The following is a 24,460-nucleotide window of genomic DNA, read 5'->3' on the forward strand; positions in this document are numbered from 1 at the left end:
AACGGACTCCCGTTTTCCCTTTCCCGGAGGCCATTTTCTTGGTCTTTTTTTTTTTTTCTGTCCCGAAACGCTGCAGCTTTCCGGGACAGAAAAAAATGCTTTTAGTGCCCCGGTCACGCACATAATGCGGGCCGGGGTACTAATAGCAATGTAACCCTCGCGGCGGGGGCATTACCTGAGTCGGTAATCCACCCGCCGCTCGCGTTATATTGCTTAATTAATACCATCTGGTTTGAAGGAAAATCTTATAGAAAGTGGTGAGGTGATACTTGTATCAAAGCAAAAAAGACTTCCGTTTTGAAATGTGTGCCTCCACGGAATAAGTTCGGGAGAAATTGAGTAATGAAAAGGATAAGCCCTGTGGTACTAGAGTGATCACTGGCTTCTTTCCTGCAACATTGCCCGTTTGGCATCCCAATATATTTTAAGGTGGAAAGTGTTTAATCATTCAGACATTGATATTTAGCTACCTTGTAATGTTAAAACACACTTATTTATGTTATTCAATGTGGTGACATCTTTTTAGATTTAGTTTAAGGGGCAGTGAGAGATAAATCATGATACGTACAGTTTGATTCATGAATGTTCATTTGTAAAGAGACAGAAGAGGGTTTTCTTGTGTGCAATAAATAGCTGGACCAGCAGATAACTTCCAAAGAATAGTAAGGGGAGTGTCAGTCGCTGTATTTTTTAAGTGATGGGAAGTAAATGTTACAACCAATTTGGTATAAATGAGGCCAAACTCACTGAAAGGTGCTGGGGGCAAGAGGGTTTTCGCTGACCAAAGAAATGATTTGTAGCAAATGGGCCCAACTGGGGAATTTTACAACTTATTTTTTGGGTAAAAGTAGAATTTAATAATTCTGTTAGATTTACAAGCAGTTCTGTAAGGAAACACAAGTACTATTCAATATTTAGATGCCAGGTCTGATTCTCCATGTTACCCCATGTGTCCCATTGTACCAGAACATTCCATCGCTCAATGTCGCACTCCTTGCCATTAGTTTCGCCTCATGTCAGTCACTGGCCCAGGTACGCCCACATGTCCTTTTTTTGTAACACGAAAAAGGACAGGGGCAAACCATGTAACAAATTATTATTGGCTCAATCAAGCATATATAATGCTCGTGAGTGATCTTGTGACCTGAGATGTTTCAGGGGTTGCGAAAGCAGAAGAAACTGGTTGCATTCGGTCACGTGTCTAGAGGACATATGTGTCTTTCTAGATTGTCTATAAATATTGAAAATACTCAACAGGTCTTGTCATGAATCCGAGAGAAAAAAGGGGGACAGAGAAGTTTATCTCTATTCCTAACTGCCTAAAACCCAATCCCTAGACAGTGCTGGTGTGCTGCCTGTCTAACAGTGGATATAGTAAGAAAATGGGAAAAATAAATTACTTATTTTTCAACTATTTGCTCTCTGTATTCAGTTGGAAGTCATTCTCTGACAACCCTGGTACTTGTTTGTGGGAAGTCATAGTATAGACCAGGAAGACAGAGACAAAAGCCTTGCTTCCTTGAAAGTGCACACTAAAGGTAATTCTCGACCAGTATTATGGCAATGATTGCTTTATTGGCCAATACTGAAGGTAAATATGGTTTAATTAAAACGTTTACTCTACTGGAGTGCTAAAAACGTGCTTTGAAGAGTAAGTCAAAGGGGTAGATATTATGGTTTTGTAAGTCCTCATGACTCCAGTTTTGCCCCATTAACCAATCAAACCCAGAGCTGTCCACTGCTTCATGCCACCCTTAACTGCCCTTAGTTTTGCAACATGTGCCCTTCTTTTGCCCAGAACAGTCCTGTTAATATGGGGCTGCAACGTCCTAAACGTAAGAGGAAAATATAGGCTTGTGGGCTGCTATTAACAGAAGTGTTTTTTCCTTTTGAGTAAATTAGACCTGGTTTCTGCATCACTCTGGAGAGTCCATGGACTGCTAAATACATGACAGAGTAAGCTAGCAGCACAAACATGAACTGTTATATCAAGAGGTAAGCCTCTCAGTGTTCCGCCATGTTATTTGATGGTCTCCACCATTTTAAATTCGATTCCATTTCTGCCCTATCCTAGTGAGCCTTCAAGCTACAGAGTATGTGGCAGGATAGCTTGGCAGCACAAAAATTAGATATTATTATAAAGGTTAGGCCTTCGCTACACTTTCTCATAAAACCTTTCCCAAGCGAATTGAGCACACTATGAAATCATGGTTCCAGGGCATAGCTAGTCAAGTATGCGATAATAATGAGGACATTTTTATTCTTTTATTGTAAAATTGTGTATGGTTCATTAAATAACCTTTACAAAAGACAAAATATGCCATTATATACATAAAAAAGAATCATGACAGCTTACTCATATTTAGAAGATGACATGTCAGCACATAAACTGAAGTTGTTGAATCAAAGATGAAAACATTGTACATGTAAATATTCAACATAAGATACATTATTTAAATTAATGGTGCGACAACATTAAAACAGTGCGTACAACTAATACAGTTCAAAGGAGAAGTACAAAGCTTAGATTTAGCAATAGTATCTCTAAGATGTATTCAATTTTACAAGAATTTCTTCATGTTTAAACAAGTATCTAGACACTGCCAGAATAAGGTGCATTAATGAGGAATTTGTAAAGAGCCAGGAATGAGAGACGGGCACAGGATACTCGGGTTTGGTAAACCACCTGTTTTACAGCCTTGATGTCTCGTCAGTCCAAACGAGGTGCACAAATGTTCATTTCCGTTTCAGTTCAATGATGTGGAAGGGCTTCCACTTGTACTCTTAGATCCGGGGGAGGAAGGAGGGGAAGGGGTGAGGGCGGGGGGGGGGGGGTTTAAAGGTTGGGGGAAACTGTTTTTTTTGTGTTTCTTTCTGTGTTTGTTACATGTGAAATTCTCAATAAAAATGTATTGGGAAAAAAAAGAAATAATAACCGGGCTTGGGAAATGCCTCACTGTCCCTGATCTAGGAGGGGGGCTTGCGAAATACCTCACTGTCCCTGATCTAGGAGGTATTTTCCTATGTCAACCAAAAACTAAGCGTCTGTCAGTTGTCAAGATGTCCAGAGCAAAAATGTCCTTTGTCCGAAATCCTATCCTAGGCCTCTCACACTAAAAATAACTATAAAGTGCTAAGGATAATGTCTTTGGCTTGAAAAAGTGCACAAATGTTCAGGTTTAACAAAAAAATGTAAATTCAACAGAAATCTACAATTGACAGTGTTCACAGTTCGAGGGGATGGCTCCCTTCCCCAGGTCTCTCTTCACCAAAGTAAAATGTTCACACAAAAGAAGAACCAAGTTCTTATAGCCCAAGAGCTTAACTCCCTCCCACCCCAAGGGTATGACTATTTCTTTGGATTCACTTTTTAGAATGCCACAACTTTGGTGCAGGTTCCAGACTCTCACAATACCTGGTATACTCCCCTGCCAGGTCTGTTGTACTTTTCTTTTCAAGAAGGGGTATTGCTCTTCCTTTCTGTTTTGCTTCAGTTCTCTAACTTGTCTGGTATACTCTCCTGCCAGCACCTCTAACACAACAGTCAATAGCTTTGGGATCGAGGGGTATTTAGCTTCCCAATGTTACCCTTTCCATTTGGGTTACTTGTATTTTCCTTCTTCCACAATTACTGGGACTATGAATATTAGCCACGTAGCAAGCCGTAGAGATTTGCCTCCCATTTGTACTTAGGAGTGCCTTCTGCCACTCCCACCTGGTGCCCAGCCTTTTATGATAAGCTCACCAATGCTTGAATAGCTTCTGTAGCATCTCTGACGCCCTCTCGGCTTCGCGTCTGCTCCATCTCTTTGGTTCAGACAGGTCAGATCGGCGGTGGATGTCGCCCCGGCTTCCCATGCAGGCACGAAGCTTCCTCTCTGCTTCACGTCTCTCCTCAGAGTTTCGTGTGCCTTTGGGAGTGCACCGCCAACACAGACGCTGTGTTGCCTGCTCTCCGCTCTTCAGCTTTGCTCGCTTTCTCTTTTTCCTCCGTGATTCTCTCGTGGTTCGGTTCTGGTCTGTCCTCCTGACAGCATGGTTTACCCGGGGTAGGCTAGCCGGTTGGATCTCACGGTGTTGCTCAGCTGTTCCATTTTTGAACGCCCGCACTGAGAAAGGGAGCTGCTCAGAGCCAATTGGATTTCTCCAACTACTAGACTGCTCGTTTTGCTTCAGCCAAGTGATCTTTATTCTGGTTGCCCTCTTTCACGTGTCAGTGTTTGTCAGCAGGTTGGTTTCAGAATATTGAAGTATATCATTAAGATGCTTTGTGGGTTGCTCAGGGGGATTACAATATGCCATCAAAGCATGTGGAATGAAGGAGATATATCCCTAGAAGGGAAAGGGGGATACCATATCTCATCAAACAATGCCCCCCCTCATGATCACTCCCATGTGTTCCTCCCTCAAATAGCCATCCCCAGTGTCAGGATCATGTAGCATCTGCCGTCTCCTGGCTACATGAAGAGGCTGCTCATCGGAAAGGAGTAACGACATCAGATTCATCACAACAGGCTTTAACGTGGGGGAGCTGCAGGTGTGGGGAGTAGCACGGGATACCAAGTTAATTGGTCTCATGGAGGAGAATGGCCTTGTATTTAGTTTATTGCTGGGGATGGCAGATTTCGCTCTTAGTTTCTGACTGTGCATGATTAGGTCATTTGCGGGGCGATGCACATCCAAATGTAACCCGTTATTGTACTAACCAATGAGAACAAGGCAATTTCTGCTAATTTAGATTGTATATTGTTAGAATGTAGTTTCAAATAATGTTTAGGTTACACACAAATGCAAGGCATAAAATAAGCAGTGTAGCGGAGCAATTTGCTATGCAGTTCTGTAGGTTTGCTAATTAAATTGGCACTGCGTGGCATCTAGATAGAATATGAATGTTAGCATATGCCACACTTAGATGTCATCCTAACTTTAGCCCTTATCACATCTAGATAGAATATGAATGTTAGCATGTGCCACACTTAGATGTCATCCTAAATTTAGCTTCCGTCACTTCTAGATAGAAATGTGAATGTTACCATGTGCCACACTTGGATGTCATCCTAACTTTAGTTTCCGTCACTTCTAGATAGAAAGGTGAATGTTAGCACGTGCCACACTTAGATGTCATCCTAAGGAATAGCGAATGATAGCGGGCATCACACCTTGACACAATTGCAAGGACAGCAATGCCAACTAAATAATGCACTAACAACTTCAGCCCTCTGCATACACCTCTCAAACTCTAACAAACACAACCACAAGCCTAAATACAGCAATCCACACAAACTTCACTACATTACAACAACAAAACAAACCACACAGACTTGCACAACAGCACCCGACGACGACAGACCGTAAAACACCCCAAGCCTAGCCAACGGACCCACCGGGCTGAGGCTGCCAACAGCACATCACTGCGCTCTTGCACTTTTCCAGCTTATTCCCACTAACTAACCCCCCCCTTTTCTCCCTTTTCAGAGTCGCCAGAGCGCCAGAGGACCACTCCGGTGGTGATAGTGCGCAGTACAAATATCCTTTAACATTAACTTGTGTAGCAAAGTTAGCTATTTAAGTTACCCTGTGTAGAGGAGGTCCCAGACATGGCCTGCACCCCATCCTCTCATTTCGAGGTACCAGGAGCGTACTCGCCAAGGTATGTGACGTATGAGGAGCAAATGAATCAACAAAAAGCTGCACTGGGACTCTGCCCAGTATACATCAGAAGATCCATGCCTGCTGAAGCGCCCATAACCAGACGAGCCTGGGCAGCTCGGTACCCTATCATACAGCCGTACCAGCCGCTGATACGAAACAAAGAGTACCTACAGACGGTCCATGAAGAGACCCAAAGAGCCCTAATGGAAGGCCAGTGGAAATGACACAAGGGCCTGAACAGACTCGTGAATGAACAAAAGCAGCTATCGAAGACCAGCACGCCAGTGCAAGTAGCTACAAAAATAAATGTAATGGACACAGAGAAGAGACAATGTTAAAACGTAAGGAAACGTTGCTACGAGACAAGAAGGAAGCAACCAGCCAGTTAAACGTGTATAAATAGGCTTGGAACGCAAGAGGCTAAAGAAACGATACTGCTTGCAATGCTTAGTAGAAGATTAGAGCGGCAAGCGCCAACTATATATCTACCTCAATAAGACACATTATGCAAGTGCGACTCCATTTTGTAAAAGCAGAAATTTACCCAGGCTGCCAGAAGCCTGACAGGCCAAGTTTCGTAACCCAGCCAGAGGCAGAAGAAGGAGCGGAATCGAAACTTAACAAAGAGCGGCTCATGCCTAGGAAATCGAGGTCATCCAGAGGAAGGGAGGAGAGCGTCAGCTAACAAGACGCAAACTTCAGAGCATACCAGCCTGCCCCAAGAAGGTCAAGATAAGGGGGGGCCCATGCAGGTAGCGAGGCCGAAACAGAAATAAACACACTAAAAGCTGGAAACTGAAGCAGATTCATGGTGAACTAACACGTGACCAGCCAGGCGCGAAGAGGTACCACTGCCTGATGTCATCCAGGACCCGAGGATGCCATAACTTTTCCCGATAAGAGGCTACAGTTTCGAGGCCAAACCCAGCCAACTAATTGACACGTAGCCCTAAGATACTGATTGATGCAAGGGAGGCAGGGTGAAACTTGGGAAACCAGGCACATGGGTGTACATTCTGCATGCTGCTAATTAAAATGGGGATTTATGTCTAGGGGTGTAACCTTCCCAATCACAATGGACCAAGTTATCTGGAGTCCTATAGATAGTAGAACCAATAAGACGACGTACTGGTAGTGACGTCAATCACGTGTGATGTAGTGGGATGGACGTAGACGCCCACCCGATAAGAGTTATCCAATCCGCATGCCCTATTATCCTATACAGATATAGCACCTATACTTAAGTTACCTTTCCTAACCAATTGTATTGCATGTCGAGTTTTTGTAGAATTAGACGTCAGTGATGACGAGTTTTGCCTATAACTATTGCTGTTTGACTGAAGTTTGAGGAAGTTGGAGCGAGACAGGTGATCGCAATGCTTTTTTTTCATTTGTTTCTCTGTTTGATGTACTTGTCATTAAACGGACTTCCCTTTGCCAAATTACTGAGTCCTCATTATTGAGTCGTGTTGGAGTAAGTGAAACCTGCACCCCCAGTCCTCACATGGTGCAGCTATCTTGTCCTACAGGTACTAGAGGGTGCGCACTGATTTATGGGCCCGTCAGTGAAACCCCGCTCCTCAGTACTTTTGTTCAATGAAAGCACAGCTCACCCTGCATTCCTCTCTTGCCTTCAGAGCTCTCTCTGCCCTCTTTTCTCTGTTCACTGCAGGTTCAAAGGGGCTAATGGCGAGAGTGCAGCAGTAATTATCCCCTTCACTCGTGTGCCAAAAGACCTGTGTGGGAGTGCAACGCACATTTTATTTTTATTATTCAATTAATTGCAAAACAGAAATAATCATGACAATACCGTTATTAAGCTAACAGTTTCCTGTCTGCCAAAGACAAGTATGTTTTTTTATTTTTAAAAAAGCTTTCAATTTCTTTTCTAAAAATGTAGTAGGTTACATAATGCATAGTTACAGTATTGCTACTGTAAAATGCTGCTTTGTCTCCATGCTTTACAGTCAAGTGTATCTTAATCTGTGTCAACTAGATTTCATTTTGTTGGGGAAGATGCATCATATTGACGAGTGGACACCTTTGAAAATGTACATGACCACGCAGCCAAATGCTTTGATAACAAACCTAGTCCTTTGGCCTGCTGGTTACATACACCCATGAGCTGATCCCATACTACTTGACATTCTATCTTACCACGTTGGTTTATACCCGCTACCCTGAAAGTGAGATTGCTGCAAACTACAATATTCTGCCTAATTTGCCCAGGTCTCCGCCTGCTATGCCATCTACACTGCTTAGTCTTTTACATAATGAATACACAAAGCTAACTTGATATTTACTTAAAGTAGCAATCAATAGTTTCATCTAGTCTGTACCTCTACAGACCCACTGGAAAATTGTACATTGTAGTTGACTTCCAGAGCTCACTTTGCTCTATGATTATGAGTGCATTATATATTTGCACTTGCGGTAGAGAGAGCTGGTCAAACTGTTTTAAGAGCCTTTTTATCATATCTATTTATTTGTGTCCGTTCATGCAGCTAACCTTTTTATAGACACTCAACCAGCATTTACGCCCACTCGCATAGTCGAGTAGATTTTAAGAAGGGTCAGTACCATTTGCAGGGTATGTGGAAACTTTTATTTAAACTTCAATTTTTTTGCATTAAATGTCAAATACCGGTTTCACTGTGCATGGCTGGCCGCTGAGTGGCAGAAGTGTGCCAAACCAAAGTGGGTTTGTGGTGACATGAACCCTTTTGCAGAAAGAATTTGCAAGGCCTGGCTTATCTCACAAATGTCTCACTTCAGCGATACACAAAACTGCGGTAATGTTAAAGGACATTTGTACCGCGCACTATCACCACCGGAGTGGTCCCATGGCGCTCTATTGTTGCTCATTTTATATCTTGGGTACAAGTATCTTCTGTCTGATCAAATGGGCTTGTTTGCTAATCAAGAAAAATGTAATTAGCAAACTCTGCTAATCAATTTTTGAAAACTAATGTATGCCTTGCAAATGTGTTCTATTTTTGTGGGGTTTGTCATTAAATACTACCGTCTTATATGGGCGTGCAGGTCCTCGCTTTTCGGTCTCATGAGGCTGACTGACTCTCACGCCCATTATTTTACATTTGCCATAAAATTGTGTTTGCTACAATTAGGGCCGTCTCATCATTGTTTGGATTTTCTTGAGGGTCTAGTGACTTGCATGGTAACTCATTGCCCCATAAGTACCCCACTGCCCCCTGATTTTAAGATCACTTATTGCCCCAGTGAGGCCCCATGACATGTATTGTTCGCCAGAACTGCCCTATAGAACTCTTTAGCACACACTCCCAGACATACTCTTCCTCACAGAAACATGGCTCAAACTGCTCCACGCGCCCATTATCCCCGACATGCTTCCAGCACACGTACCTATCCACCACAGAGACAGGCCTCTCAAACAAGGTGGTGGCATTGCCATCATATGTACAGATTCACTCACACTTAGCAATCCTACACATTCCAACCCCTCTCTCTCACTTTGTCTCCTCCATCACACCCACCTTTATCCACCCAGTTTACCGCCCCCAAAACACAATCCCAACATCTGTGCTGACTGGACTGACTTTACAGCTCCCCCTGCATCAATACCTAGCTTGGCGACTTCAACCCTGGTAGTTCCCATCAAAAAAGCAATCCCATAGCGGACGGGCACGGACGGGGGGACGGACACGGACACGGACACACACACTTTTGATTTCAAGCAAAAACATGTCTATGTGGAAAATTGAATCTGAGTGTTGTGGTCAGACCACTTTGCAATTTCCTTCACACTCACTCTACCATACAACAGGGTCCCCCCACACTGGCCACACATCCCCCTGCCCCATCCAGGCAATTCATGCACATTACAGGCATATCCTTAGAACAAATGCTACCACCCCCGCCTCCCCAAACACACATCCCTCCATTTGCATCAATAATTACAACACCATCACCACACAAGCATTCAACAAAATTGCCCCCTTCAAAACCAAAGATCCTGCAGGCACCACCACCAAGCATGGTTCAACAGTTCCCTCCTAGAGGTTTCCCTCTGGAAACCAGATGTCTAGAAAAAGCCTGGCAAAAGAACCCAAGCCCCACCACAATAACACCAAACACTGCTGCAACAAATATACAACTGCCATACACAATTCCAAAGCTACCTACAAGAACTCCAATCTGCCACCAATCATTCACAGGAGCTGTTCGGCATTGTCAAATCACTCTCCAAACCACCTTTCACACCCTAAACCAGTGCAGTATGCAACTCCCTCATGGACTACTTCAACTACAAAACACACATCAGGTAAGCCCTTGCCTCTGCTCTCCAACAGCCACCCCATTCCCAAATATACCAATATATGGGACAACTCCCACCCCATCAACAGACACACTCAATAATTGTGCACATGCAGATTCATGCCATTTTCTTAAAGTGCCCATAATATCATGGTGAGGCTTTAAATATGTTTTGCTTGCAAATAATTATGGGTATGTAAATAGCACAGAGGCTGCCACCACCCTCTTTAATAAAAAAAACTCCACACTTCCTAGATAAGGCATGGCCACCTGAATCCACATCCAATGTAATCACCATATTCACTCCCCACTTGTTCAACATCAACAACTCCCGTCTCTCACGTGGCGCTATACCCTGTGTACTAAAAATTGGACAAATCTCACTCCCTCCTCAAAAAACCATGCCTTGACCCCACATTCCCTGGAAATTACCACCCCATCGCTATCCTGCTATGCCTCACCAGAATCCTGAAATACTTTGTCACTACCCAACTGCAACAACACATCACCACAAACAACCTACTCAACTCCTTCCAATCTGGCTTTCAACCTGGACACAGCCCTGTGACCGTTACACTTCACATACTTGATAACCTCCACAACATCACTGACAAAGGACACAGAGCACTACTTGTACTCCAAGACCTCTCTGCAGCCTTCGACAGCAACGACCACAACATTCTACACAACATCCTAGCCCAAAGAATGAAACTCGGGCACCGTTCTAGACTGGTTCCCCTCCTTCCTTACTGAAAGGACACGCATTCTCCATGCCCCCTTTTCAATCCTACCCCACCCTGGTCAAATAAAGTGTACCGCAAGGTTCCTCCCTATCTTCACTCCTCTCCAATCTATATGTTGAATCCCCTGGACAGATCCTTAACAAACACAACATCCTTTTCTGCCAATACACAGATGACATGGAAATATACTTGAAATGCTCATTACCCTCACAACCCCATGCCATCAAATGCTGTCTCTCTCCACTATCACCACCTTGGTGGCAACCCACTTCCTCAACCCTTGCTAAACAGAATACCTCCTCATCTGCCCCCTAGACACAAACCTGAACTCACCCCCGGAATCAAAGAACTTCCTACAGACAACCCACACATATCCCCTCTCTACACCTGCCAAATACCTTGACTTCACCATAGACCGCCACCTTTCCTTCATGCAGCACATAGCTGTTGCAGCCACAACATGAAACCCATAACCACACCTCTGCATCCTTCCTCCTGAAGACGTCTGCATTGAATCCCATGCAATGGTTTGCTACAAGCTCCACTGGCACCTTGTACCCCAGAGAAGTCCCTTCAAAGGACTCTGCATTGCTTATAAAGACATCCACCACAAAACCCCATTTTACATTCATGACAAACTCGAACCCATTACCCACACAAACACCAAACACCAAACCACCATCTCCTACATGTTCCACTCTGCAAATTAATATGTACACAAAAATAAGCATTTACCCAGTTGATACCCAGAGCCTTACACCATACCTCTTTACATCTGCAAAGCACCCTCCTCACCACTTTCACGCGTTTATCCTAATCTTCCCATCCTATCCTGAAAATATTTAGAAACTTCAGTTTAACTTCTACCTTTCCAACATTTGAACCTCTAAAGTGCTCAGAGACACTTAGTAGGGCCAGCGCTGAACATAAATTCCAATAAAATAAATAAAATATTGCCCCCTGACCTGTCCCTAATTTCACCCCAATTGCATAAAAGTTTCCCCAAGGCACTCTCATTGCCCCTACTGCCTCCTAGCCTCTCCATGTCTCTCTCAGTGCCAAATTCGGATACTAGTCACTTTCAATGCACTCTGTTTTACAAACCCTGCCTATTCCTCTCTGTCTTGCCCAATGTCAGTCTCACTGCCTCCAGTTTAGTCCCATGCCACTGACACTGCCCTCTGTCCCCCACCAAACCCCCGCCAAACCATTTTCATTGCCCTAGACCTCCCTTATTGCTTCCTGATATGATTCATGTTCATATAATTGCCACCAGAACTGGCTCATTGTATGCAACCCGTCAGACCAATTTTTCTTTGACTTTGTATTCTGTTCCCTCATTGCTCCTCCAGTAGCATTGCCTCCTGGTGGGTCGTGTGTAGAAGTAAAGCACTTATTGACAGCTGTCTCCCAGAATAATGTATTCGCTGGAAATCAGAGCCTTGAGGTGTCAGATTCATAGCCTTGGCATTCACTTTGCTTTTTTAAATTTTGGTTTAATTATTGTGTCTTAGTCCAAAAAATTTGACTTTTCACAAAACACGATATTTCAAACAATATAATACATTAAAACACATGCAAATCTATATCTATTCACATAAAACAAACATAATAAAATCATGAGAAAAACATAAGTTAATACATATTGCCTCCTTATCGATCTCGTTATTAATCTCAATTACAATAGGATCACAAAAGTGAACTCATTCCAATGAACTAAAAAGATTGTCAATCATTAGTTTTCAAATTAATACCTTACAAACAAACTTCTAGGGCTTAATCATGAGCGGAGTACAGCCAAATTCTACTTTTTCAGCACTCTCATAAATTCAATTGACAAGAGTTTTGTTCTCCGACGCTTACCTTTCCCAAAAACTTTTTGTTTCCAACCACCAATCATGAATTACAAAACGAGAAAACCTAGACAGCCTCCTTTCTAGAGTCCCCGCACAGTTACCAAGCAGAAGCGTCAAGGACTGGGAACTAATGTCCCCACATAGATTACAAATATTATTCCCAGTGTCCTCTCGGTCTAATGTTTAAGATTTTCCGAGTAGGCAGGAGATTCAAGCGAGATCTCAAGAGGTCAGACCTGGCGGTAGGGTCAGGAAATTTCTTCAAGTACGTAGGTAGGCAGGTTCTTGGTTTATCAATACAGGTTAGAGATGGAGAACCTTTGAAGAGCGCATGGCCGCCATTGTTCTAATCCAATCGGCCCTTTTTATTTTCTCCTTTACTTTCATGGGATTTTGGATTAAATCTTTTTCCAGTCACATTCTGTCAAAGTTTTTCCACACACCAACTTTAGGTTATTCAGATATTGGTTCAAACAGCCCTGTAGGACAAAGGAAACATCTTCATACAGTGACAAAGAAGGAGGAACCAAGATTAATCTATAGAGAGATACCTATCTCCATTCCATCCAGGCTTTCATGGACTGCAGGCCTAATTCGTACCTTAAACTGGCTGTTGGTACGCAATTTGGAAGGCTTGGAGAGAACACTCTTCCATAATTTAGCCTCCAGTCTCTTCCAATCTAATATGTACAACTGGGGATTTGTGTCTAGACCGAACAGCAATTAAGGTATTACCTTACCAATGTAATATCTGATAACTGGTAAGAGAGAAAACTTGCAGAACTTGTTTATGATTTTTTTCATGTGTAAGCCTGATTGGAGAATTTTTCCTTTTTACCACCTCTGTCAGATGGACTTTGGTTGAGAAAGATCTAGCAACCAAACCCAAATAGATGATTTCTTTAGCGGTCAGAATAATTTGCTCATCCAGGTGCCAGGAGAAATGGTTGGTGATTTTTAGCAGGTGTTTGAAGACAAGTATTTTAGATTTGAGGGGGTTAATCCTCAAATCATTTAATCCAGCATATTCTTGAAGCGCCTGGAGCATTCGTTGAAGACCAATCTGGGTATAATCAAGAAAGACGATCTCGTCCGCGTAGGCTATCCAATTTATTTTAGCTTTTCCAATCTTTGGACTAGCCAATGCTGATTCAGCCATTCACTTTGCTAAATCAGATAGGTAAAGGTTAAAAAGGAAGGGGGCAAAAATGCAGCCTTGCCTCACCCCCTGTCAGTACTGATTGCTCTGGAAAGTTTCCCTGTTTTGTCCAACCTTATTTGTAATTCTGAGCCCCTATGTAATTCGACTAGTATAGCGAGCAGATTTTTGGGAAGGCCCCAGCTCCTTAACTTACCCCAAAGATGTTCTCTGTTGATGGTATCAAATGCTTGTGATAAGACAATCCACGCCCTATATAACGGGTGCCCCCCTTTACAAGATGACCCGCAAACAGACTGTACTCAAGGCTAGTCCATTTAGTGAGGTTGAAAGACCTCTTCGGAAACCTATCTGATATTTCGACAGGATGGCATTTGCTTCTGCCCACTTCTCCAGGTCTTTAAGGACCAGGTCAGTGAATATCTTTTCATCAGCGTCCAGAAGGGTGATCGGATGATAATTGGAGGAAGCCAAAACGGTCCCCCCTTTTACAGACGAGTAGGATTATAGCCCTTCTCCATGACTCAGGTATTTCTTTAACGCTCGTTATCTTAGTAAACAAAACACACAGCAAACGCGACCAGATATCGAGATCAGATTTTAAAATCCGATTACTCAGGCCATTAGGACCCATGGCATCAGAGCTCGTATCTCATCTTGCGAGACATTTAATTCCAAAGCTACCGCTGTAATCGGCGAAACCTTCATTGGCACTGATGTTCCATAAAGTTTTAAAACATTGTCTGCCCATACTTTTTCCTGTATTACTCCATCTTGAAATATATTGAGGCGTTTCAGTAGAATTAATTGTTGACCAACAATTACATGAAGTGTTCTGTGTAATTTCTTTCAGCATCAATTCCCCATCTTGTTGCAATCGGAAGTGCTTGTTGGATTTGGACCAGTTCCTACAATTGTTTTTTAGGACTCTAGCCTCTCTCAAATAAACCTGCTTTTCCCTTGTGTTTTTTTCAGCACACACAAAGCGTTCCTCAATTCACTTCCCCCCCCCCATGTATTTTCTCGTCAAAGCAATGATTGTGATCAACAGTAATTTCTTTAGCCTCCCTTACAAGGCGGATTTCAGTCCCATAGGAACTTTACACATTTTTTTGGATTGCACAATAATCCCAACTCGTTTTCATTCAATGAATTGGTTGTAGAGTCAAGAGAGTTGATGAGATCCCTTCCCCCCTCTGGAATCTAGCCAATCTATTCCTCCCATTGTTAACTAGCAAAGCGTCTGAGTAAAGTTCTTCCCCAGTTTCTATATGTTGTGCAAAAACTGCTCCCAAGATCTCATGATCACTTGGATGCCCGTTGGTGATAGAGAAGTTAATACATTGATCAAACAGACTTTTGGAAAGAAATAAGCAGTCTATTGTGGAGTGACAATCATCTCTCTTCCAGGTTGGAGCGGGGGAACAACCCCCTTTATCTTCCCATTCACCATGGATTGAGCCAAATATTTCCTAAAATTATACCATGTCTTCCCGTTATTAGACAGTAATTTGCATGATGACTTTCCAAGGGCCCTTAATCGAATACATTGTGAATTAAGGTCGCCCATGATGACTAGATTATATGTGGAAAAATTGACAGAGAAGCTTACAAATACATCTGACAAACAGTTCAGAAAGTCAACAAGGGTGGAGAAGGAGGGATTCCAATAAATGTTAACTAGTATACATTTCCTAATCACACTCCCCGTCCTTCTACTTTCACTGCCAGGATGCCCCTTATTGAATTGCTCAGCATTTCCGAAAAAACAAAGACTGAGTTTCTAGAGGCTATCAGAAGATCCCCAGAGGGTCTTCCCACCCCCTCACCTATTGCCAACTGATGAAAAACAGAGAAGCCATCCACCCCAAAGCCTGACTTCAACCAAGTTTCTTTAAATGACGATTAAGTCAAAAGGATCGACAATATATGCTCTCCTTAGTTCATTACTAAAGGAACTGGAACCCCTTGTATTACACACCAGTAATTTTACATTATGCTTGGCTAGAGCGGCTTCTCCGGCAAGCCCAGTTTTTGAAGGATTTGGGACACAATTTCCAGCACCATAGCCCACACATTCAAATTTGCTTCGGTTTTCGGTAGATCACACTTGCTAATTTGGCTGTCATTTTTTATCAAGTCTCTGCTACGGTTACCTTTGTGGGGCAGCTCAGAGAAGACTTCATAAACCATTTTTAACATATCTGCCCCAGCTGCCAAAATTATGTTCACCCCCAGTCTTGATTTAACTCCAATTTCCACAGTATCTGTAGATGGAGTATAGGGAAAGCAAATGTACTCTATGTCAACCGATGCAAAATAATGGAGAGCTGGAACATCTTTGAATACTGCTAAGATCATGCTTCGGTTTAGGGTTTTCTTCTTGAGCTTGTGCCAGCCACCCATTGTATATACAATTTTGGCACCAACCTGTGTTGTGTATCGTGCGTCTTTTTTGCTTGAAAAGTAGGGCGGGTGTCAAACTGAGCAGAAAAACAGCTACAAAAGGGTGGGTCCTTGATTTGGCACGGCCATTTAACTCACCACCACCTAGGCAGAATTGATTTTATTTTGCTCTATATTAAAAACAGGAGTTATTATAACCTCCTTTTGTTTAGAGCGCCAAAGATTTTCTTTTCCATTTACTGTCCGGAGATTTATGCCATCAATACTTTTAGAGTTTGAGTTATTCGGCTCTTCATGCAAATTTCCAGAGTGCAGATTTACCTCTTTTGCGGATTTTCCTCCCAATTTTCCTTTCAGGAAGATTGGAGTGATTTTGTAGGATCACATTGTGAGTCTGTTTGTATTCCCACAGTTATCGCTGTGATCAATGCTTTCGGAGCATAAGGGATGGAGGTTAGTTGGCTCTTAACTTTTTTCATTATTTTCAGTTATCGGTCACTTTTTACACTTTGCTATTGACGGCCTTAATTGTGTCCACCTTTTCTTTGGAATGAGTTGATTTGAGCTTTCAAATAAACTGGTTGACTTCAGATTTCCTTGTCTTATTACTTCGATATTTTTTTTTTACTGAGTTTGCATGGCCACCGGGCCCCCTGTCAATGCCTTAAGCTGTTTTTTCGGCCTCTTTTTGGTTTTGCCATTTGTCTTCGGAAGGGACTCCCTTAACTCCATCAACGGTGCATGTTCCTTTGTTGAAGAAGAACTTGTATTTTTATTTCTTGAGTAGGCTACCACTGAAATCTGCGCCAAACGCACAAATTCCTCCATTGTTGAAGCTGAGTGGGGTGCGTTATCCATGGCATAAGCAGGGGTTTCACATGGAAGTATGTCCAATCCTAGGGTACACCCAGTGTGATATAAACAATGACCACCTAGAATCGCATCCCCCAGTGTCATACTCAATGAATTAAGTTTGTCCTTGACTCCCTCCCACTGCTTCTGCATAGATGTTAACTTTTTGGAATTCTGTTTTTTATCCAAGCTATTCTCTGCTAAAGCATCCCCAACTGTGAAATTTATAGCAGATTTCAGTGCAACCAACAATGCTTCACTTTCGTCCATATCTTTGGTTAATTCTAAAAGAATTCCCATATGTTAATGGACTTCCGTTTTTAAGGACTCAAATATTTTAACCAAGGAGGTCAATACAATGTTTAGGGCAGACAACGTAGGGATTGAATCAGTGGGTACATTGCTTGTCTGTGTTTCCCTAGGATATGTGGGCCAGGTATTATCCCTTGCTCTTCTCATTTGGGGATTGTCAGGTCCCACTTTTGAAGTCTCCCTGAGTGCAGCAATGGCATGAAGCTCAAATGAAGAATCCAGGGAGGTGTAGGAGACAATGTTACAATCCCTCTCTTCTCCCCTCGCCTGTAGGTTATCACAGTGGGTCCCATTAGAGTTGGTCCCCTGCCTCCAAGAGCAGTAAGACCCCTTGATTTCAGCCTGTTTAACATCATTCAGACTGCAAGACCTTCTCAAAGGGAAAATACTCCGAAATAGTATTTTTTAAATTGGTGGCGGCAAGGGTGTACTCAATGTTTGTTGATAACACATCTGTCAAAGCTGGGTGGTTTGGTGCAGAAACGGATATAACTGTGGTTCTGGTTGTTATTACTTCCTTCATTCATTCATTCATTCCCGAACCTGCGGGAACTTGATGTCTGCCAGAAAGTGACTCTCAGGTGGAATAAAACTGCAACAATCTGTAAAATGGGGTTTGAAGATGGATTTCGCAGAGTTTTTTACTAAATGTATTCCCGACCAAGTGATGTCAGGTTCAGAGGCCTTTAGGTCATCTCCTAGCGCCCCACTTCGCATTTGTACAAGCGGGACATCCCTGCAAGGGATCATAAGGGGATGGAGTTTGGTTTCTCAGCATTATGGGGACAAACCAATGGCTGGTAAATTTGCCGAGTACGATTGGGTAAGCAGCTCAAAGGCTTCACCGAGCCAACAGTCGCTGCTTCAATCGGTTACCACTAGGGGTAACTAGTTGTTCACAGATTAGTGGGCCCACCCTAGCAACTCAAAGGCTATAACGGCCCGCAGTCATTGCTGAGAGCCTGAACAGGCAAGAGACGAATGGGGCTCCCACTAAGAAAACCTCCAAGTAGTGCACTTGTGCAGGTATGAACGCCCATCCTACACCAGAATCGAGGCTCAAACTCTTCCCACGCTAATAAGAAATAAAATGATGGAATAAAAAGTGCAGGAGAATCAGTACCTGTGCACAGGCAGCACCTCTGGCGCGGCTCCTGGGCTCCGACGACGAACCACGGCAAACCACACTTTATCGCTGCACTCCGTGCCGCACCATCACGCCATAGACAGTTTTTAAAGTAAATGCAGGTAAGGCTGTAGACAGGCCCACCTCCGGTTCAGTTGCCAGCAAAGAAAGACGGTCATGGAAACCACAGCAAACCACACTCAATCGCAGCACTCTGTACTTGTCTGCACATGCTGGGGATCTGAATTTTATTTAACCCCAGGTTCTTCTATTCACCAGTGCTCAGCAGATCCACTATGTACTGCAGGGTTTACATGTGTGGTTGGGCATTCTTGGCACTGTCAAACATTGAAGCTTCAACCGTCTTCACCACCCTTCAGGTACTGCTTGCAGAGTGTTCATGTGTGCCAGACACGGAGCACATTGGATCAGAGAATGGGGACATGACTGCTGTGAATGTCATAGTCTCCTGTTTCCTCATCGCCCAATATTGATATGCCAGTATCGCTTCCCTCAGGTTTTCATACAAAACCAAATTAAGGATATTACTTGCATTGTCAACACAAGATTCAAATAGGTAGCTCTCTAGCAATGTTGTCTACCACTCCTAATAATGCAACCCATACCATCAATGGTATAAAGCATGGTACAAAGAAGGGCAGGTCTATCGTCCATTTACTGATGGGAGACACCAATCCTTATGCTAAAGGAAGTAAATAATGCAGGGTAATTTTGTTTTGCTTTCCACTTCCCTGTAATTGAAAAATCCCCATGAACCACATATGTGTCAGTGCAAAAAACCTGTGCAATTTTGAGTGATAACTTTTTCATGAACAGTAATAGGATATTGAATGTTTGTGTTCTGCTTCGTTGATATTGCACATTTTGTACTGGCATCTGTATCTGTAAGATGTATGCATTTCCCCATAACCATTGCATAAACCCCCTCACCTTTGTAAAGCAAATGGTCCTGTACTGTGTATGTTTTCTGGGGTTAGAACTTACAACCTGCATATGCTTGACATGCAATCAGATCTATGAAACATTTCAATGCAGATAAATACAATTTGCACACATATTGACGTTCACACATTTTTGCCAGTCGAATTGGGCAAGTGCCACCTCTAAGGTATTGATATGCTGAAACAATTAAACACATCAATTTCATCTGGATGGACAAGATAAGGGTTCTACTCTAAATAGTGTTCATTTTTAGCATGCATTCCTTGGACCTTCTGGTGTTTAAGATCTTCTCACCTGTTGCATTCCCTGTAGTGCTTGTTGCAAGATCTGCAGCTGCTGCTGGCTGCTTATGTCCTCTTCACTGCCGCTTGGTTTCCCCTGCTCTTGTTTTAACAAATCCACTTCATTCCTGTATGCATCGAGCTGCCATCGCAAGCTGTCATTTTCTTCCTTCAGCGCATCTGCCTGGGCTTGTAATGCTGGTAAAATGCACAAAAGAGATACCAACAAACCGTTAAAAATAACTAAAAATGTTCAATGTGTAATCAATGCAATACCTATGGCAGTCAAACAACATTATAATGTGGTATTTGTATGCAGACTCAATAATAGTCTCTTAATAATGGACATATATTGGAATCTATGCGAATCAAAGAATATTAAAGTGTGATCTACAGTTGCTTCTGCCACCTAACCAGAAGCATTTGTTACATTTTATTGTCTAGTGCAGTTTATACATTTGCGCAAGACAAGGACAGGGAACTATGTACCCCCTCCTGACACAGCCTGTGACCATGTACATGGCGGCAGCAGCAGCTATACAAAGGCCCTTATTAAAGCTCTAGCAGATTTTCGTTGATATTATTGCATGAACTAAATACCATTATCAGGCGTGACCCGCGTGTCAGTCCCTCATTACAGGTTTATATGCACCATGGGCGCCATCTGCTTCTGTCATATACGGGAAGCTGCCATCTCCACTACCATATAAGAATCTAGCATGGTCTTCCCAATACCGAAATCCAGCCAGTCCAAAATATGGCAGACCACTACACCTTTGGATTACGGCTTTGTCATATCATGCCTCCCATACATAGAACCCGACCTAAGGCCTTGTGCATTGTCCACAGTGCCTAGCACGTCCCTGGGTTCACGTTCTTTCTCCAAATATTCCAAGGCGGTCAAGATCTCAGTTCAAGCGAGCAATCTCTGGAACTCCATTTCTGGCAACATCTACTATGACCTAGACAACCACCTTACTTTCAGAAAAGCACAGTTCCCAACCATGGTGTAACATCCGACACAGCCTACACCTTTATGAACTCACAGAGTTATTAAACTCTATAGTGCCACGTAATTCACAATGAACATTGTAGATGTTTCAGTAAACTTATATGTTTTCCTATAAGAATTTATTTTTGGGCCAGTTTTTCAACCTCACTTTGAAGAAGGAAATTGATTACCGCTATAGTACAAGTGCACAATCTTTTATAAGGCAGGGAAAGGCAATGTTAATGGTAAATATCTGTTATAGGGAGCAACCTGCGTGTGAGCCTCAGTGCGCAGCATGTAAGAAAAGAAACAGGAAGTCTAAAAATCCAAAAGGAGACAGGAAGAAGTAGCTTAGTCATTGGAATTAAAGAGATGAGTTTTTAAGAGATCTCTTAAATGAGGAAAGTTCAGGGCAAAGACGAAGACCAGTGGTCTGCGTGTTCCACATGCAAGGTGCAATAGAATCAAAGCAGATGCTACCAAATCGAGCCAGTCTATAGGGAGGCTGCTCGAGTCTACACAAATTGTTAGATCGGAGAGGACGGGAGATACAGGGTCGCCTAATCCTTTTCTTCAGATAAGAAGGTGCTCTGTCACTGAGACACTTGTAAGTAAGAAGAAGAATGTTCTAGATGACACAATGTTTCACGGGAAGCCAATGCAGGGGTCTACGAGCCTCAGTGATAGGATTCCTTCTCGCCAAACCAGAAACGGCTCGAACAGCACTATTCTGAGCCACCTGTAACGAGGCCAGGTTGGACCGAGAAGTGCCTGCCAATAGAATATTTCCATAGTCCAGTTTAGAGTTCACCAGAGGAACAGCGAGGTTAGCAGTACTAGTTGTAGAGAGGAAAGGCTTAATTTGCCTGATGGGGTTAGTAGTTTAGTCACAGGATCTCTTCACCTGGCTAACGTGCTTATTCGTGCTAAGTGAGGCATCAAATAGACATCAAGAGTTTTGACTCTGGGGCTGGTTTTAATAGAGGAATCAGAAATGTCAAAGGAGGCATACCTGGGATATAGTTTACCATGACGTTCGGTAGTTGGGTAGTGCCCATCATCATAGGTCGGTGTTGTTCCTGTTAAGGGACAGTGAGAAGTTAATAATCCACTCCTCAATCAAAGTATAGATAGAAGTGATCCTGGACCGATCCCTCTCATAGTCGCCAGTCAGCTCGATCAATGTCTGGGTATCGTCGGTGTAGTTAGTGTAACCCACGCCGATGCTATCCAGAAGATCGAAGAAATTACGAATATAGAGGTTAAAGAGGGTGGAAGAAAGGCAAGCACCCTGCAGGATATGCAAAGTAAGGAGTTTGCCAAGTGGCTTAAAACCACCAGAGGCCACACGGGCAGAGCAGGGTCCCAAAAAGGAGGCCAGCCATCCCAAGGCGCTACTGGGACAGTTAGCGATGGTCCGCAAACTCTCCAACAGCAGAGAATGGTCAACAAGGTCAAACACTGCGGAGAGGTCCAGGAGCATCAACATAGCAACCTGACCAGAGTCAACAACACAGCACAGGTTGGACTTAAGGTCCAACCGGGAAGTCTCAGTGCTGTGAAACGCTCTAAAGCCAGATTGCAAAGAGCCCAAAAGCCGATTTTCCTCAATACGTTTCTGAAGCTGCAGGTAAGCAACCCTGTCCAGAATCTTCAACAAGAAAGTAGCGTTTTCGGTAGTTCGCTACATCAGCCGGATCAAGAGAAACCTTCTTGATAACAGGAGAAATGCAGACATTTTTGAGAGACGTCAGTACTGTAGAGGTGACAAAGGAATTAACTTATTTAGTGTCAAAACGGGCTAGACATTGAAAAGATTCTTTAATGTGAGATGGTGGACAGAGATCATCAGGGCAGGAAGATGGCTTCGGATTGCAGACGATATTAGAGAGTTCAGCTTCCGTTATTTCTTTAAAGTTAAAAACCGGGATAGTACAAATAAATGTTTCAGTGCACTCAAGTTACATGTAATGGGCATTGGTCAAGGTGGCATTACCAGAACGTAGGAGAGTGATTTTATCCCGATGGACATTACATTTCTTACTAAAGCCCAGTTGAATATCGGAGCACCATTGATCGCTTTTTGTGATAGGAGGAAAAGGATTATCTTTCCCTTCAAATTCCTTAGGAATGGTGAAGAGTTCTTTTTGGAAGGAGGTGGCTGTTGCAATGTGTGCTTGGTAATAGCTGCGTTTAGCAGCCAAGATGGACAGTTTATACTCCGAGGCAGCTCTAGGATAAGCTGCCAGAGAGTCAGTTGAAGGATGTTTCCACCAGAACTGCTCTTTGTCTTTTACATGTTCGAAGGGGAAGAATCTTATCAGAGAACCATGATTTACCAAGGGTTTCGATCTTCACGGTTTTAGTAAAAGAGGTGCAAGGGAGTTGGCAATGGCTGCAATAGTCTCATTGTATTGACCAGTGAGAGTCACAACATTGTTGGAGGGGGTAAGATTGACCAGTAAAGGCAAAGCTTGTTCACAGAAAGCCGCAGGGTTGATCTTATGGGGATTCCGAACAACCCTCAAAGAGCGTGGATTATATTCTGCCTAACAAGTTTGCCAGGAAGGTTCACGGTAAAGGATATAAAGCAGTGGTCAGAGTAATTAATGATCCTTCTCTACATTACATTGCAACCGTGTGAGCAGGTAGGCATCAGAGGACATTGAAAGGGGTGCTTGTGCTTCCTCCCTGTAAAATAATAAAACGTAATGTTTGCCTCCACCAAGGTGGTATTCCACCTTGTAATATGGTGGTATTACCAGCTGGCAGTAAAAGACCGCAGCCAATAATGTGGTACGCTATAAAACAGGAAGTATGTGTGTAATACTCCCTCTTTACCTTTGGCACTATACCTGTAAACAGGCACAAAATATGATGGCTTCACAGCTGTTTCAATGTGCTCTTTAAGCTTGCAGGAACAAAAACAAAAATGACAAAGAATAAAGTAGTCTGGTATTCTTTATTAGCTTGCAATCATTCTAAACAGAACTCTTATATTTAACAGAAATGCATGTGAACAGTATTGTATTACAATTTCTAGTCTGACATTTGGTGACATGCTGCTGATAAAGTAAGCAGAAGCCCAATTTAGATATTAGGGTTGGGGAGTGCAGAACAAAAACTAGTTAAAGCATCCACAAGTGCAAATTGCTATGCAGTTCATTTACTGCTCATACGCAGTGCAGAGAGTAAAGGAAATAAAAAACTCCCAAAATGGAAAGAAAATAATTGCACATGATCACTGGCTATCTGAAGAGGCCTTGAAGTTCAGATTTTTCACATAGATATAATGAAAATAAAATTAACAGTTCTAAACTGAGACATGAATTAACACAGGTCACAGTATAAATCATTATGGAAACAAGTACCACCATTAAGGTAGTTCCATGTTTCAAATTTGAAGAAAGAACTCTGCTCGATAGGCATGTTCTATCGAGTTACACATAGGACTGCCTCTATCTTTCATTGTTATATTTGCATTTCATTCCCATGTTCCCTCCCTATTGCCCTGTGGGTGCTTTGAAACACAATTTACTTGACGTATAAGTGCCTTACAAATGCACAATAAATAAATACAAGTCTTCACTATTTCAAAGGAGAAGAAAAGCCTTGCTGGACCTATCTATTATGAACATGTGGAAAAAGAATAGCCTCTTAACTCCCGGACAAGATGGAGTACTTGCGACAAACATGCCCTTTTCATGGTCGGATGAGTCGACAGTTGGGAATCAAATTGACAACTAATTTCCCACTCTTGTTTACATCATTTCAGGAAGGTTTGGAGAGATGGGAAAACCAGGAGATATTTTGCTTTGTGTGG

At 42.8% G+C, this 24,460-nt stretch overlaps 1 protein-coding gene across 6 annotated transcripts in view; it reads right to left on the minus strand.

Moving 5' to 3' along the window:
• The window catches only part of ENOX2 (ecto-NOX disulfide-thiol exchanger 2), a 2,107,113-nt gene that overhangs the window by 303,692 nt on the left and 1,778,961 nt on the right, over positions 1-24,460 (minus strand). For all 6 annotated transcript variants that reach the window (XM_069613111.1, XM_069613112.1, XM_069613109.1 and 3 more), the window contains one exon: positions 19,660-19,844. In XM_069613111.1, the coding sequence (XP_069469212.1) occupies positions 19,660-19,844 (185 nt within the window). The remainder of the gene's footprint in view (positions 1-19,659; positions 19,845-24,460) is intronic.

This window comes from Ambystoma mexicanum, chromosome 5p, assembly GCF_040938575.1.
Source record: "Ambystoma mexicanum isolate Mex_15411 chromosome 5p, UKY_AmexF1_1, whole genome shotgun sequence".
NCBI classification, from domain to species: Eukaryota; Metazoa; Chordata; class Amphibia; order Caudata; family Ambystomatidae; genus Ambystoma; species Ambystoma mexicanum.